At 46.5% G+C, this 17,891-nt stretch overlaps 1 protein-coding gene across 1 annotated transcript in view; it reads right to left on the bottom strand.

Moving 5' to 3' along the window:
- MMP24 (matrix metallopeptidase 24) overlaps positions 1–15,968 on the bottom strand; it is a 43,040-nt gene extending 27,072 nt beyond the window's left edge. The window contains exon 1 of the mRNA XM_072736036.1: positions 15,768–15,968. Within this exon, the coding sequence (XP_072592137.1) occupies positions 15,768–15,968 (201 nt within the window). The remainder of the gene's footprint in view (positions 1–15,767) is intronic.
- Positions 15,969–17,891: the final 1,923 nt, after the last annotated feature.

Genomic DNA, 17,891 nt, shown 5'->3' on the forward strand with positions numbered 1-17,891 from the left:
AGAGGAGTATAGTGATGGGGGGGGCTGGAAGTAGGGAGTGGAAGGAGAGGATATGTAATTATTTATTCACAAAGTAGGCAAATTACACAGAATCACTTGTGACTTGACTATGGCCTAGGATCAGCCAAAAAGCTCAAGTAAATCATTTAGAAATGGACATGACAGGGCAGCTAAGTTACTCATTGTTCATCCAGGTGCTCCAGCTTCTACTCCCAGGTTAAATTATGTCATCAAAGCATTACACCCATGCACCATATCCTCTCAGCCAGAATGGCACATTATGTTCCTTTTTTAAAAAAATATATATTTTATTTATTTATTCATGAGAGACAGAGAGACAGAAAGAGACAGGCAGAGGGAGAAGCAGGCTCCATGCAGGGAGCCCCACATGGGGCTCGATCCTCAGGTCTCCAGGATCACTCCCTAGGCCGAAGGCAGCGCTAAACCACTGAACCACCCAGGCTGCCCTTATGTTCCCTTTTTTAATGAAAAATTTTAATGACGAATTATTGGGTTGAATAAACAGGGCATATAGTGGGAAAGAAGCACCCAGTCCTGAGACCGAATCTTGACTTCACTGCAGCTGGATGATACCGGCTAAACTGAATTGCACTTTCCTTGTCTGTAAAATGTAAACAATAATTTCTCCTCCACAGGATTGTTGTTAAAATAAAATGAACAAATGCACTCGACCTATGATCACTCAAAGGTGTTTGCTATTTCTTGGGATGGCGTCCTTGTTATGTTTTGTAAACTCAAGGTGGAAAACTTGGTCTTTGACTCCTTTGCCTTGAATTCTAGTCATCCCAACCTCCCACATTCTCCCTGGACCAAGGGCCAGTCTTGATGGGTCCCATGGTGGGCAGTATGTGTTATAGTCAAGTCTGCTTGCCACTAGTAGGCCTGTGGCCACGACCATCTCTCATACCACACAGGGAGCACTGCTGTCAGAGAACTGACAGCTGACTTGACTTGTGTACTCTTCACTCTCAACTTTCTTAGGCCCAAACACAATTGCTTTCTGTCAAGTTTTAGCTTGAGGAAAATGTTTTCCCTATAGGAGATTTGGTATGTTTTCTGGATTCAGAAAGTGGACATTGGGTGAGCCAATGTCCAAGGTCCTCTTGGCCTTTTCCCCAAGAATCCATCAGCCAATTGTATGGCTTCAATATGGATTGCAGTGATACTGGGAAGTAACACTTTTTTCATCTTTCCTACCACCAAGTTATGTCTCATCCTTAAAAGTCTTACTTAAAAACTTTGTTTCAACCTATAAGCTATCTCAGACCCTTCCAGAAAGGGGGGTGGTACAAATTTAAACTAAATCGACTTCCTCCTTATCTATGGAGTCTATCCTCTAGAAACGCAATGAAGATGAATTAAGGCATTTGGGAAATGGCTGAGGATCCTTGGACAGATCCCACTGACAAACCAGGCAGCCAACTGAGGAATTTTTTGAGCACCTACTTCTGAACTAGCACAGGAATTAAGAACCTTCTCCACTCTTGCCCTCATTACTGTTTATGGTAAAAGATAAGAAACAGGGAACTCTGAGTATAAACCTACTCCAGCCTTTGAACACTTTGGGGAATTGAAAGTAGATCCTCTTCAGTGAAGGGCAACCTGGTTTACCCAGCTCCTTTTCTGGGATACACAAGCAAGGAGGCACTCAGGGCTGAATAGGATGTGCTCTGAAGGTCACAGAGTCCAGCTCAGCAGCATCAGGAGTTAGGCTCTAAGGATTCAGGTCCTAGGCAGATGTCTGGGTCAGGACTAAACACTAAAATGGATCAGCCTTCTTTAAGCTCTGCTTCCCTCCCAGGTTCACTAGAAACAGTCCTCAGAGCTCAGGGGTAGACCTCTAAGAAGGGAAATGAGGTTGGGAGGGGCTGGTCAAAGGTCCAGGCCAGGGAATAGGGCATTGAGATTGGATCTGTACATGCGTGCATGAGAGGCTAAGAAGCTAGGGACCAGATAATTCCAACTTCTGCTGCTTAAGCCAGTCTCTGCCACTCACTTGCTTCTGCCACTGTGTGACCCAGGCAGTCCCTCTGACTTCTCTGGGCAGAAGCCCCTGGTATTGGTACAAGTCTTATATACTCCAGCCATACCAATTCCAAAATATTCCCTGCCGTTGCATACTTGCAGGCTGTTCCTGCTGCCTACAAAGCCCATTCTCTGTATGCGTGTTAGCAAATTCATCCTTCAAGGTCTAGCTGAAATGTTGCCTCCTTTGGTAAATCTCCCTGAACTCTCCCTAAAGAACTAGTGGGTAACCTCATTACTCCTGCAGTGCTTTGCTTCTCTACCACTCTGAACACAGCTACCACAGTGTATCCAACCTGTTGGATGATATGTTCTCCCCACTAGATTGAGTTCTTGAGAAGCAGACTGTTATGTTTATTTTTGTATCTGCTGCAACACTTAGAACAGTGCCTGGCACAACAAATCATCACTGGATGAACGAATGAATGAACGAACAAACAAACGAACAAACAGTTGGTCCAGGAGGCATTGCCTGGGTACCAAGGAAGGGATTTCATCTTGGGAAGGCTTCCTAAGTAATACATATGAAAACAACAAGCACAGTTCTTAGTATCTGTTAGAGGTTGAAAAAAACATTTGCTGAAATTCAGTCTATTGTGGTTTGAACTTCTTTGTTTGATGAGGCAATAGGCTCCATTGTCCCATCTGAAAAAAAAGATAAAATTCACTAAAGGAAAAAAGCCTCATTCAGTTTTAAACACAATGACCTACCTTCCGTCTTTTTACACCTGGATCCATTAACCTATCACCAGCCATGTCATAAGTCTGACCTTTATAGCTCAGTTAACCAACTCTAAGATGTCTGTCACCCTTTAAGTGCTGAAAAAGGTGTAAACCCAGAGAAGAGTGAGAAAAATCTCAGAGTGTGAGCAGGGACCAAAATAGCTGGGCTGAACCAAAGATTTAGAGATGGCAGACAATACGTGTGATTGATTTGCTGGCCAGAAGGCGGGATTTCAGTTCCTGAGAAGCCAAAGCTGAGATATTCGGTAGTGGCAGGCAAAGGAGAGAGCAGAAAATAACAAGGAGAAAAAACATAGCCCGAAGAGGAAAGAGAGCGGCAGACAGCAGAGGCGGTGGTGACATTAGAAGTGGCATTGGGGGCAGCAAGAAGCAGATCAGCTGGCGGTGCTGCTGTTCACTCTTGGGAAACAGAGAAAGTGGTGGAGGAGGAGAGAAAGATGGATCTATTAAACCAGCATGGCCTCTGGGGGCTATTCAGGAGCAATGCACCTGTATAGGTGTGATGCCAATTCAGACTGCACAGATCTGGAGAAGGAGCAGGAGAATGATTAGGATCAGATGTTTGGTCAGGATCACAGCAGGCTGGAAGGTATTATCAGAAAGGCCAGAGAGGAAGTCCACAAAGAAGGACCAGACAAGAAGCGTTAAATTTGGAAGCATGAGCAAGAATGAGGAAGAAAGAATAAAAGACCCTGATCAAAGAATCTGGGTAGCTGAGGTCATAATCTAAGATGATGACTGAGTAACAGGAACAAGGCATGACCTCAACACTCATAGGAGGTCCAAGTCCCATCCTAGAGGCTGTATATGCAGAAGGACAGTGACAAACAGGAGTGTGACTAAGGGAGAGTGGCTGGGAGAATGAAGGAACCACTCATGTGAACCCTGTCCTAGGAGGGAAGAATGAGGGATGTTAAGGCTGGAGAAGGAGGAACGGCAGGGGACATGCCAGTCTTCGTAAAGCCAACTGACTATGGATGAAGGAGATTTATTCTGGTTGACACAGAGGGCAAACCAGCACAGGAGATTATAGGACATAGATCTTGACTCATGATAGGAAACAACTTTTAAACAAGTGTTATAATTATAGCAGCAATGATTATAGCAGCTATTACCATTGCTGCTATAATTATAATGCCAACTATATACCTGTATTAGAATGCCAACTATATACCTAGCATTGCACTGGAACTCTACAATGTAATGACCCCACAAGATAGGAATCCCCCCAATTTGCAGATGAGGAAACAAGTTCAGGGAAGTAATCATTCAGAGTCACAAAGCTAATAAGTTGCAGGATTCAAACCCAGATGTGTTTGAAACCAGGCATTCCATATTGTCGGACAACTTAGACAGGCACCTCTTTCCCCTCCCAGGACATCCTACACCTCACAGAGTGAGGTCTTATCTCACGTCGTAGTGAGCTCCATACCCTTCTGCCATGACCCAGGTGCCAGAGCACCACCACGTACTCAGTTATCCAACCAGAAGCCTCATATGACCCATGACTCTACCCTTTCCTTCACAGCCCACATCCATCTTTTACCAAAGAACTATTGGTTCTACTTCCTAAACATCAGATGGGCTCCGTTCATTCGTTCATTCATTCATTCATTCATTCATTCAAATATTCAAGGACCTACTACTATGTACACAGTGCCTGGTACACAGTGCTTGTGTGTTGGCTCTGGGATAGAACAGCAAACAAAAACATTCTTGTTAATTTCTAGTTACAGTCTAGTGGAAGAGCCATGGGGCAATAAGTGCTATGAAAAATAAAAGAGGTTGAGGAGCTAAGAAGGATGAGACAACCATTTTATAAAGGATGGTCAGGGAAGGTGGCCCAGTGAATAGAAAGTGTCATTACCCACAAGTCTTCAAGGGCTTTTCATCAAGAGCTTTCCAGGGAGAGGGAACCAGAGGTATAGTGAAAGGGTACAATGTTTCACAAGATTAATAAGTTCTAGAGATCTACTACTATACAGCGTAGTGCCTATAGTTAATGATATACTTTAAAAATTTGCTAAGAGGGCAGATCTTAAGTGTTCTTAGCACAAAATAATAATAACAAATAATGAGGACAGGAGGAAATCTCTGGAGGGGATGGATTTGTTTATGGCATAGATTGTGGTGATGGTTTCATGGGTGTTTATCTTCAAACTTGTTAAGCTGCCTACATTAAATATGTACAGCTTTTTGGGTGTCAATTATACCTCAGTAAAGTGATTTTTAAGAAACAAGAGCCTTAGTGACTTGGTCCCTGACTACTCCTGCCACCTCTTTTACCATTCCCCACCTGGCATTCTGTGTTCCAGTGTGTTCCAATCTTCCAGATACTTCCATACATTGTTCTATCTGAATCACACTCCTCTCCCTGGGGAGGCCTTCTTTGACCCCTTACTTATCACAGTTCTTATCATGCAATGTTGTCATCACATGCTGTTAACTGGTCTCCTTTTATTGACTACACAGTGCCTGAGGGCAGGGCCCATAGTCTGTCTTCACTACAGTACCCCTACACCTAGCACAAGGCCTGGCTTGGATACATATTTATTGAATGAAAATGAGTGGAAGTGTTCAAGGAGAGGGGAAACACTACTATAAAAAGATTTCCATATAGAGCTGCCTTGACTATTCTCTAAGGGTCCGTTCAACGCTATATTTTGTTTTAGACAAAGCACAAGGCACCAGTCAGTATTCTTCCAGGTTGAGGATCAGAGTGAGCTGGTTTCCTCTTCTGGGCAGGTAGACAGAAATGGACTGCTGAGCAGTGAGGAGTAAGGCAGCTCGAGAGGACATGTAGGATCATGGTTAAGAATGTATGCTTTCGGGACAAACTCTACTCGGTTCAAATCCTAATTCTTCCATTTTCTTGTTACATGACCTTAGGCAAATTATTCAACCTCCCTTCTGCTTACTTTTTCCATCTGCATCATATCATTAGCATGTGCCTCATGGAGTGGTAGACAAAATAACAATATGTGGTATTAAGTCCTCCGTAAAAGATAGCAATAATAATTACTATTATCTTCCTAGTAGATGACAAGCAACTCTAAACACCTCACTGTATGTAGCCCCATCACCAAGGCTGTGTCCCTCAGTGTACAGTTCTTGTGTGTCATGGGCTGTCAGCATTGCAGGATTCAGGGAGCTTGTTAAAAGTGCATATTCCTAAAAAAAAAAAAAAAAATAGTGAAAGGGAATAAAGGGGAAAGGAGAAAAAATGAGTGGGAAATATCAGAAAGGGAGACAGAACATGAAAGACTCCTAACTCTGGGAAACGAACTAGGGGTGGTGGAAGTGGAGGTGGGTGGGGGGTGGGGGTGACTGGGTTACGGGCATTGAGGTGGGCACTTGATGGGATGAGCACTGGGTGTTATTCTATATGTTGGCAAATTGAACACCAATAAAAAATAAATTTATAAAAATAAAAAAAAATAAAAGTGCATATTCCCAGCTCCGAATGTAGACCCTACAAAACTAGTGTGAGGCTGGAAACTGGGAATCTGCATTTTTAAAACATGAACACCTAAGGTGACTCAGTTGCCTGCTAAAGTGTAGAACCACTGCAGTAAGGACCCATCATTGTCAGGAGTGATGACCTTGTGCCAGGAAGGAATGGGCGTGCTGTGTGCACTATCATCTCTAATGTACCAAGGCAGGAAGCATGTCACCCATTTATAAAAGCCTTCTATTAAAATTAGCTCAATAGCCAGGACCTGCTCTCTGTGACTTGGCTCTGCCATCATCTCTGGGTTCTTCACCTGACATCTCCAGGCTAATCCTAACTTCAGGGTTCATCAGCACCCCAACATTGAGATTCCATTGTGTTGTTGTATATTGACATCAAGAGTGGTCTAAGATAATCCTTCCCCATCCATTGCTGTTAGTTCAGTCCTCACATCTGGGTTTTTGCCTTGGTTTCCCTGTCTACCAGACAGGGTAGATCCCAAGCTGAGATTGCTAGGACCCTAATCTGTTTCTCAAGGTCTCAGATTCCTTGCCTGGTTCTCAGTCTTCTCCAGAGAGTGAGAATCTAGTACCTGTACACCTGGAAGTTAGGTAGAATCCTATCTGAAAAGATAGGTCACTTGGGGCCAAGATATCACTACATGCCAAGTATTACCTAACTTTGCTCTTTCCAGCTGAGCGTCCTTGACAAATGACCTCACTTCTTTAAGGTTCATTTTCTTCATTTGTTAAACAGAGGATGATAAGAGAAGGCTTGTAAGGAGGATCCAGTGAGATAATGCACTGTGGTAGGTAAAATAATGGCCCTCCAGAGATGGCTACATCCTCATCCCTGGACCCCATGACTATGTAACCTCACATGGCAAAGGAGTCTTTACAGATGTGATGAAGGTAAGGATCTTTAAGTGGGGACAGTATCCTAGATTATCCAAGTGGGCTCGATGTAATCACAAGCTTCCTTGTAAGAGGGAGCTTAGAGGGTCGTGGTCAGAGAAGGAGAGGTGCCGACAGAAGCAAGAGTCAGAGTGGTATCGTGCTGGAAGGGGCCGCCAGCGGAGGAATATGGGCAGCCTCAAAAAGCTGAGAAAGGCCTGGTACAAGTTCCCTCTTGAGCCTCCAGAAGGAAGCCAGCCCTCCAGAGACCTTGCTTTTAGTTCTGGTAAGTCCTGTTTCAGACTTCTCACCTCCAGAAGATGAGAAATCTCTGTTACAAGCCACCAAGTTTGTGGGAATTTGTTTCAGCAGCAATAGGAAATGAAAACACGAATGCGAAGCATTTAGCAAATTCTGGCTGGTAGCAGGCATTCTCATAATATTGTTGTCTGTCTTCTGGCTCCCATACTCTCTGGCCAGAGATGGACCACCATCCTTGGCACTGCTGCTAGCCCAGTCATGGAGTGGTGATGCCTCAGAGATCAGCCCCTACCATCAAGTCAATCCCCCAGCTCCTATCTCACCAGAGCCCTGTTTCCTTCTCCACCCATACAACTGAGGTCCTAGCCTGGCCTCTGAGCTGATCTTGGTTACAACTAATTTTTTAAAATTTCAAACTTGAAGGTTTAACCATTCAGGTATCTAGAAAATGCACTGGTCAACATACTTTGAAACCATCTGATTTAATACACTTGTTTTGCAGAAGAGCAAGATAAAACATGAAGGGAGAAATGACTTTTATCCAAAAACCACAGAGCAAGTTGATGGAGGAAATGGAGCTAGCATCCCTGCCTCCTAGGGAGGGTTCTCTCTGTCATGCTACACCCTCCACGCTGGCTCTGATTTGCCTCCAAGCACTGTCTGTTTTTTGGGTTTTGTTGTTGTTGTTGTTTTTGCACTTACAGCCAGTCTAAAAAGGGCGCTCAGGATCGCCCACAATGCCCAGCTTAGCTTCTTGACAAACACCTTAATGGTGCAGCGTTGCCTCTTGGCTGCCACCAGCTCTTGAGTGGGTGGTAAGTGCACTAGCGGGAACTCCCTGGCGCTCTGCTCCATGTCCTTGGCCCATTCCCAGGAGGCCACCACAAGCCAGACAATCACCATACCCAAGGAGATGGCACATTTGGGGTTTTGGGTCAGCACTGGGTTGTCCAAGTTTTCCAATTCTGAGGAGGCCTCCTCCCAAGGCCAGGAGAGGGGCCCTGCTCTTATTCACTCTCTGAGGAAGGAGGAGGCCTCACCTTCCTCACCCGTTCCAGGGCCTTCCTGACAATCTGCCAGAGTTTTCTGTCCCTTGGGGTTTGACATACTGATGAGTTGAGAAAAGGGAAGAGGGAAAAGAAAGATCATGGTCAGGCCTCAGTTTTTCAACTGTAGCAGGCAGATGCTGAAGTAGATAACCCCTAAATAATTATATGGAGTATAAAATATATAGTAATTTCAGCTTGATTGGATTGACTATGGAGACTGTCTCTGGTTCCTTGCTGTCAGTTTTAAATCCAGGCTCCTTAGCACAGAACTCAACAAGCTTCACAGTCTGACCCAACAACAACAGTATGTACCTTTCTAGCCTTATCTTCTGTCATGTATGCCCTACCCTTTGAGTGCCCACCCTAAAGACTCCCCCTGTAGCTGCTGATGATCTACTTGTGTTGACTACACACATTCTGTGCCTCTTTCTGTCCTTCTCCATAGAATGCCTTTCCCACATGCCCTCTCCAAGATGAACTATTAAATATCCTTCAAAATGCAACTTGCCACTTCATCTGGGAGGACTATCCAGGGCATGTGAGGTCTTCCTCTGGGCTCCCAGTGGCATTCTAGGCACCCCTCACTCACACTGTCTTTCACATTACATTGTAAATACTGTTTTACCTGCCTGGGGGCCCCACTAACTCTGTGACTTACAGCCTGGTGAGGGAGACAGACCCTGAAAGACTCAGTGTTTCACTGAGTGGAATGAAGGAGAAAGAGAAGACATTGTGGGTGCATTTGACAGGAGATCCAGGCTGTGATGTCAGGGACAGCCTCCCTGAGGATGTCACACCTCAGTGGAGAACATGTGTTTGAGCAGAAGAGAACTAGGTGAAGGTAGAAGAACGAGCACCCCAGGAGAAAGAATGTCTTATTGAATTCCTGAGATGGGAAGGAGCCTGCCCATTAGAAAAAGAGGAAGAAGGCCAAGGTGGCCAGACTTGAGTCAGAAGGTGCCATATGTAGAAAGAAGCTAGCAAAATGGGAAGGATTCGGTCATGTAGGCCCTCACGGGCATTTTTAGGCAGCTTGGTGGGTGCCAGATATAAGGGGGTTCATAATACCGTTCATTCTACTTTCATGGGTGTTTGAGATTTCCCATAATAAGAATCAAAAGGAGGAAGTGGTAGTAGAGGAGCAATAGTAGCTAGTCTTCATCCTAAAAGCCATTTTAAGCGAGGTGAGTGTGAGAGTAGCATGATCAGATTTAAAAAAAAATTTTTTTATTATTAAATACTTCCAGCACTCGGAAAGGCATAAAAATAATAAAACATATCTTAGATAATCCACTAGCTTTGTTAAATCTTAGCTCTGGCCACATTTGCTTCGGAGATAACTGACCCCTGGGTGGATTTATTTTTAAAAGGTCACTCTGGCTGCCATTTGAGGAAGGATTAGAGGCAGGCAAGAGAGGCTGAGCAGGTGGGAAATTTCTGAAGTCTAGATGGGATAAAATAGAAGTTCAGACTACGAAGGAGGACGTGGAGGTAGAGAGAAGTGGATGCACAGAAGATCTGTGCAGGAGGAGGGACCGCTGGGGCTTGGTCATTGATTCTGTTGAGGCAGGTGAGATGAGGAAGGGCTGGCAGATGACCCCTATCTCTCTGGCCCAGAGCTTTTGGGGCACAGAGAACAGTGTGCCCATGAGTGTGTATGGTACAGAATTGAGTTTTAAAATTATTATGGCTAACAAAGATTATTAATAACAGTGCCTGTTTTTCTCTATCTACTTTGTTATAACAGCCCATATGATCTTTGAGAAAATGTTGCCTTTTATATATATGGCTTTGCCGTTTTGTATATGTCATTAAAGCGTAGTTCAAAGTTGCCTTTTAAAATGAATGCATGGAATAATGATGAAGGAAAACTAGCAAAGGATGTGGATGGAATCAATCCTGAGGTCCAGAGAAACCAAAAGCTTTGTTCCAAAATCTCTCAGTTGGGGAGGGAGCTGGAGCTGAGGTTTGCAACTTCTATACATACAGACACTATTCCCTAAGACAGGTACGCAGATCTAAGTTATGCTCGGAAAAAGCTAAAGGCATGTGGGCAGGAGCCAGCACCCAGCTGGCTCAGGAACGGGCCTCAGTCCCTCCACCTCTCTACTCGGCTCCGAGCAGGTCACTTTTCTGCTCAGAAACCTTTAATGACTCCCCTCAGCCTCTGGACAAAAGCCAGTTTCACAATCTGCTCTCAGCCTCCCTGTCCAGCCTCTTCTCATACACTCTTACTGGAAATAGCAAGTAACGCGATGCCTCGGGCACATCAAGTTATCTGCTGTTTCCTGAACATGCCCTGCACTTTTGTGCAGCTTTGGTTCGTGGTTTTCCTCCTGTCTGGACTGTTCCCTCACCATTGTCTGTCCTTCTCTTCCCTCAACGGTTCATCTTTAATACCAGCCTTCTTCCTACAACATTCTCTGAGAGCTTCATCTCCTCCTCACATGGTGCTCCCCAGCCCTCATTTACGCCTCTAGCATGCATTCATTTGTTCTTCAAAAAAAGGCACTGACTTTTGTGTATGAAGCATGATTGAGAGAAGCGGGTGGGGGCACAGACAATAAAATCAATTTAAAAATATTTAGAATGTGCCAAGGGCTGTTCCAGATACTGAGGAGATACTGGCTGCAGTCTATTAAGAACCGGTTCCTTTCATTTTGAGTTCAAACTATACATATGATAAGGCTAGGCATGTCCGAAGACCAGTCTCTTTAGTACAGTTATAATTAGTTTTCTTTGCCCTGAAACTACCCCTTTCAAGGACAAGTGGGACAACCCTGAAAGTGGGAAAGATTGGCAACAAAGATATTGCAGTAATCTAGAACAAGCATGCAGACTAAGGACAGAAAATCCAGCTTCTAGTCCTAGCCTCTTTATTAGCTACATGTGGGTCCCTGGGCAAGATGTGGATAGGTCACATAATTTCACTGAGTCTCTATTTGCTCATGTATAAAATGAGGACAATATTTTCCCTATCTTACTCGTGGTGTTGCCAGGATCAAGTGGGGCCACACATATGATAGCATCTGCAAAGTGCAAAGCACCTTTCAGATTCAGTTAGGAGACTGTTAAAGTAATAGGAAAAACCACAATAATAATAAGAGAAATGAATTTAAAAAGCAGCAGATGAGATTCAGGTTAGGTAAAAGGGAGAACTTCCTAAAAGTGAGAATTTTGGTTTTTTTTCCAGACAAGAATGAACCTATCCTGGGAGGCCATGGTCATATTGAAAGAAATGTTTGGTGTAGGAATCTGTTAGTGTTTCTTAATGGACCTGCTCCACTGCTAGACACATCGGGGCTCTAACTTGTCTTGACTATAGGTACAAACCAAAGAATGCTCTCCACCTACAGCAGATCCCTCAAAACTGGTCTAGAGGGTAGGAGTCCATGATGCCTTCGATCCAGGCGTCACACTACAATACTTGTGTGACCCATGCTGATCAGCTTGTCTCTTTCTCTCTGTACTGACCTTCCTCAGAATCGCATTGGAAAAAAGGAGGACCAAAACACTATTTGTGAGATATTCTACTCAGCTAATAATAAGAGAAAGGGATGCTTTAAATAAACCAAACACAGAAAGCCAATTAGAGAATCAGTGGGATCCCCTAATGTGCAAAATACAAAAGAAAGACTCAAGAATGCAAAGGAGAAAACAGACTGAATGAGGTGGGGATTTTTTTTCATTTTGTCTTTTGGTAATGTTAGATCAGAGATATAAAATCAAAAGCCAAAGATAGTGAAAATGCTTTCAACTAAGAAGTCAGGAGACCAGGAAAAGTTTCAAGTTCTGAATCATCTACTATTAGATTTAGAGTCCTTGGGTAACTCATGGTAATTCAAGAAATGTCTATTAAGTACTAGTACGTGCTTATTTGGTGACCTCTAAGATCATGGCCACACTTGGTTCCTCCTTTTAGTATGTCACTACCACTAGATGACAACCTACTGAGCAGGTTTTCAAGGGTGAAATTGTGGGATCACTGCCACCTCTATTTTCCTTTTTTTTTTTTTTTGCCACCTCTATTTCCAATGAAGGAAGGACAGGTGGGCAATGAGTCCTATCCCTAAGAAGCTTTTTAGAAGGGACCTTAAGACCCACCTGTCCATAAGCATCTATTTCAGATTCATGTAACTTTTTGGCACAAGGGATAAAGAGTAGAATCACCAGATGCTCATTGAATAATCGACGATGAGAATTGGGGATTGTGTTATATGTAAAAACATAAGATGTTTTTAGGCCCTGCCTAAGAACTGCAACTTTTCCTCCCAAATAATGTTTACGTATTAAAAAAAAAATTAAATGGCAAACTGGCTGGGGCTGCTTCAAAGTGTTGCCCTAAAGAGAGAGGAATAAATAACTAGAGAAGTCAGGGAGTTTCCTAAAGAAGTGGGATTGGGATGAAACTGTAAGGAAAGGTCACAGATGGATGTGTGGAGGTACAGGTACAAATGGCATGTGGATGTGCAGAGAACCATGGGTAATTTGTCTTAGGATAAAGGAGAGACAAACTTGTCTGGAGTAAGAATGTGTACCTATGAGCAGTGGGAAAGGCAGCCTTCTAGAGAGGAGGTTGTGTGGGTTCAGGCTCCAGAGGATTTAAAAAAAAAACAGCAAGAGGAGTTAAACATTATCTGCTGGCTGAAAAGCAACCATATTTCTGTAAGGTTTCAATCATGTGAGTGAGCCATTAGTATTCAATGAAGGGATAATTAGGTGCAAATTGTTGAGAGAAGCAGTGGATATATTCTTCTATCTTTTAGAAATTTTTGGACAATATATTAGACATTGAAAATGGAGTCATCATGGAATTAAGGGTTGTTTTTTTTTTTTTTTTTTTTTTAAATCAGGTCACTTGGAGATAGGAAACAATAGAAATAAAAGGTCACTTCTCGGAATGAAAGGAAATTAAGAGTTCAGGGGGCCCCAGGAGACCATACTGGGACTTGTCTGATTTAAATTTTTTATAAGTGATCCAGAAGTAGAGCAAAGTGAAAATTTCAAAACTGCAGATCATCTTAAACCTTTTCAGGTAGAGAAATGCTCTGCCAAAGGAGAGAGAATCGAAGGAAGATACTGAGTGGGATGCAAAATGGTAGATAAACATCAATGTGAGGAAATGTAAGGTAATGCACTCTGATAAAAATAATCCACGTACAGGGTGTTGGGTTCCAGGCTATCAGTTTTGACACAGGAAAGGGATCGGAGAGCTACTGCAGATTGTTTCCTAAAGGCAGTGTCCTAACGTGTCCGGGTCAGGAAGGCTGACAAAGATATAGACAGAAGCGGGAATGGACCTCAAAACCAAAGAAGAAATCATCCTTCCTTTGTGCAAGACTACAGAGTCCCACATCTGGGACAGTGGTCAGGTTTACATCTATTGAAAACTAGGGCCCAAGGATATCTAAAAAAAGGCAACTACAATGACCCAGAGGATGAATGTGGCTTTTCTATGGGTGGCTGGTCATAGGGGGGAAGCTCAAGCATGAAAAGACAAAGGCTAAGAGAGGTGGAATAATCAAAGCCTGTAAAGCTGATAAGGATAAGGTGTGGGTCTACATAACCTTTCCTCCACATCCTGACATACTTAAGCAAATAGCCTCCTCTTAATGCTTGAAATATCACAGGAATAAAAGGGTTTCAGAGTTAAGATCAACTAGCCCTATCTCTTTACATCAGAGATGATAGAATTCAAGCCTAGAGAGGGCAAGGAAATGGCCGAAGGTCAAGAAGCCACCAGGGGGCAAGGTCAGATTAAAGCCCAGGCCTCCTAAAGTCCAGGCCTTCCTACCCAGTCTTCCTACCTCACCCGTTGCACTCAGGAAGACTAAGGGAATCTGGCATTTTATAGGGTATAAACTTATGAAACACATTACTTTGAGATATAATAAAGCTGAAAACACAAACAGGCGAGAGAAAGTTTCCACTAAAAGTCAACCAGCAATGATAAGATCTTTGAAAGACAACTACCAACTGGGGCAAAAGAGACTTTTGACACCCCCTAATTTTTTGGGATCATGTACCCGTTTGACAATCTGAAGAAATATAGGTATTCTCTCCTAGAAATATACATATGCATGCATAAACACAATCTTGCACAAAATTTCAGGCCCCCTGAGTCCCATGCCCAGTTAAGAATCCCTGTTCTGGCATATTCTTCTGAACAGACTGCCTGCTTCAACAAATGCACTCCATCTCTCAGGATAACTGAGGCAATCGCTAATTTTCCTCAGCAAAGAACTCTGTCCTAACTTACTACTTATCATGTATTAGAATTGCAGACCTCCAGGTTGGAAGAGACCAAAAAAATGATCTAGTCCTACTGCCCCCCAAGCCCCTCCTCTGTGATATAGAATAGCGTCATGGTTAAATATGTGGTGACTAGAGTAAGCCTGTCTAGGCTAGAATTCCAACTCCATGGCTCCATAGCTGTGTGACCTTGGGCAAGTTACTGAAGTTCTCTGAGTGCGTATCCTCACCTGTAAAGGGGGATCATAGAGTAGTCATGAGGATGAAATGAAATTATTAACATAAATCATAGCACCAGACCTGGCTCATAGTGAGTGCTCTGTAAATGCTAGCTGGCATTGTTGTTGTTATTATGCGTGTAACCATGCAGGTATTATGCATGTATCCATCCAAGCCCCTCCCGGAGGTTTTGCTTGCACATGTCAGTGATGAGCAGCTCACCGCCTCCTAAGCTGGTTGAGCAGCTCTGATGGTTACAAACTTCTAATATTCAGCTGACATTTGTCTTCTTGCAACCCCTACCCCCACCCCCGTTGACCCTAATTCTGCCCTGTGGGGCCACTCGGAGCGAGTCTATCCTTCCTCCACGTGACAGCCCTTCAGATACAAGACGGTGATCGCGGCGATCGAGTCCTTCCCCCGCCCTCCCGGCCCCCACCCCCCGTCCTCTCCTCTCCAGCTTGAACATCCTTGGTTTCTTCTCCCAGCCCACAACATACTGGCTGCGCTTACTATTTACTCCGAGGCGTCGTACGGCTTCCCTCACACATAGTCATGCAGGCCACACACCCCACCGCCACCACAACAATCCCGACCCTCCTGCTCCGCCCCCGCCCGCCGCCCCTGTCCGTGGTGCTGAAGCAGCTCCCGGCCCCGCGGCCCTCCCCGGCCCCTGCCGCGGGCAACCCCCGGCCCGGCCCCCGGCGGGACCCCCGCGCGCCACCTCCGCGCCCCCGGCTGCAGGCGCGGCCCGGCCCGGCCCAGGCCCGGCCCCGGCGCCGCCCCCCGCCCTGCCCGGAGGCCCCGCGCCCGCGCCCGCGCCCGCGCCCCGGCCCGGCGCGCCAGCCCCACCTGCCCGGCGAAGGGCGCCTCCGCCTCGGCCGCCCGCGCCGCCGCCGCCGCCGCCGCCGCCGCCCGCGCGGCGCCCGGGAGGCAGCAGAGCGCGGGCAGCAGCAGCAGCAGCCGCCCGGGGACCCGCCAGCGGCTCCAGCGCGGGGCACGGCCCGGCGGCGGCGGCCCCGGCGCGGCGCGGCCGCCCCGGCTCCTCGGCATCCCCGCGGCGGGGCCCGGCCGCCCGGCTGCGATGGCGGCGGCGGCGGCGGCGGCGGCGGCGGCGGCGGCGGCGGCTCCGGCCGGGTCCTCCCGCTGCAGCCGCTGCGGAGCCGCCGAGTCACGGCGCCGCGGACACGCGCCCGGCCCGCCTGTCTTCGCCGCCGCCGCCGCCTCGGCCGCCAGCGCGCCCCCGCCTCCGCGCGCCCCGCCCCGGCGGGGGGCGGCCAGGGGCACCGGGGCAGCGCCCGGGCCGGACCGCGGGGGCGGCGGCTCCAGGCGGGCCCTGGGGCACCGGCCGGGGAGCGGCGCGGGAGGGGGCTCAGCGGCCAGAAGCGCAGCTCGGGAGGAGGGTCCGAAGGGGTGGGAGCGGCGCGGGGGTCTGGAGGCAGCCCTGCGGGAGGGGGAGGAGGCTGAGAAGCAGTCCCGGGGCGAGAACTACGCGGTGGCTCCGAGGGAGATGCACTGGGTTGGGGGTCCCAGGCCAAAAGACTAGCCCTGGGGGACAGTGAGGGGGGGCCCGGGAGGAGGGGGGTCTGGGAGACAGCCCTGGGGGAGGGGACTGAGGAGACGCCCTGGGTAACCGAGGCGGGGGAGGGCGGTGGCCCCGGAGGAGAGAGTCTGGGAGGGTGGTCTTGAAAGGAGGGCAGGGGTGGGGGGTTGGGATTGAGGAATAGATTTGAGGGGTGTTTGGGGGGAGCAGCCCGGGGAGACATTAGGTGAAATTAAGGAGAAGCTCAATCTCTCACCGCCCCCCTCAGTTGGAGAGAGATCAACTAGTTGGGAAGATCATCTTTCATCCAAAACAACCCATATGTATTGAACACTTTCTATATATACGTAGGGCTCTGGGCTACTTGGGACTTAAAAAAAAAAGGCTGATTTCCTGAAGTGTAGAGGTTTATAGCTTGGTGAGAAAACATAAGTGCAAAGAAACACAAGGGCAGCAAACACCAAGTGTCTAAAAGGATACAAGCAGGTGCTCCAGGGGTCAGGAGACATGTGATGGGGGACAGGGAAGTCAGGACAGGTGTTACCAATGGGGTGGAGGGACTCTAAGAAGGCCTTGAGGAAAGGCTGGATTTAAATAAGTAAAAGGGAATGGTGAGGGCCTGTCATGTCAGGTAGATGACCCTGTTCGGGATGTATCTGGGGCAGTAGATAATTTCCCTGGAGCACAGGGATCCTATAGGAAAGTGCTAGGGAAGTCAAGGAAGTAGAAGACTATAAATTCTAGGATAATAAATTTGGGAAGAGGGATCCCTGGGTGGCGCAGCGGTTTGGCGCCTGCCTTTGGCCCGGGGCGCGATCCTGGAGACCCGGGATCGAATCCCACGTCGGGCTCCCGGTGCATGGAGCCTGCTTCTCCCTCTGCCTGTCTCTGCCTCTCTCTCTCTCTCTGTGTGACTATCATGAATAAATAAATAAAATCTTTAAAAAAATAAATAAATAAATTTGGGAAGAAAAATGGGGCTGGCGGTGGTTGAAGGCTTTTTAAAGCAGGATGGTGGGGATCCCTCCGTGGCTCAGTGGTTTAGCGCCTGCCTTCCACCCAGGGTGTGATCCTGGAGTCTCCGGATCGAGTCCTACATCAGGATCCCTGCATGGAGCCTGCTTTTCCCTCTGCCTGTGTCTCTGCCTCTCTCTGTGTTTTTCATGCATAAATAAATTAACATCTTTAAAAGAAAGAAAGCAGGATGGTGTGTGGAAAATAGTGCTTTGTGGTTACCTGGTCATTTGGAGATGTGGAAAGGGAAGAAGCTTTAGAATCAGACCTATGTTCAAATATTGGCTCTGTTCCATTTTTACAAAGTGATGCTGATATTACTCCATAAGGTTGCTCTAAAGATGATGTGCTTGGTATTTAATAAATGTCCCTAAATATTAGTGCCCTTTCCGGTGTACAGAATAATGACCAGAAGAAGC

Source organism: Vulpes vulpes, chromosome 14, assembly GCF_048418805.1.
Source record: "Vulpes vulpes isolate BD-2025 chromosome 14, VulVul3, whole genome shotgun sequence".
NCBI classification, from domain to species: domain Eukaryota; kingdom Metazoa; phylum Chordata; class Mammalia; order Carnivora; family Canidae; genus Vulpes; species Vulpes vulpes.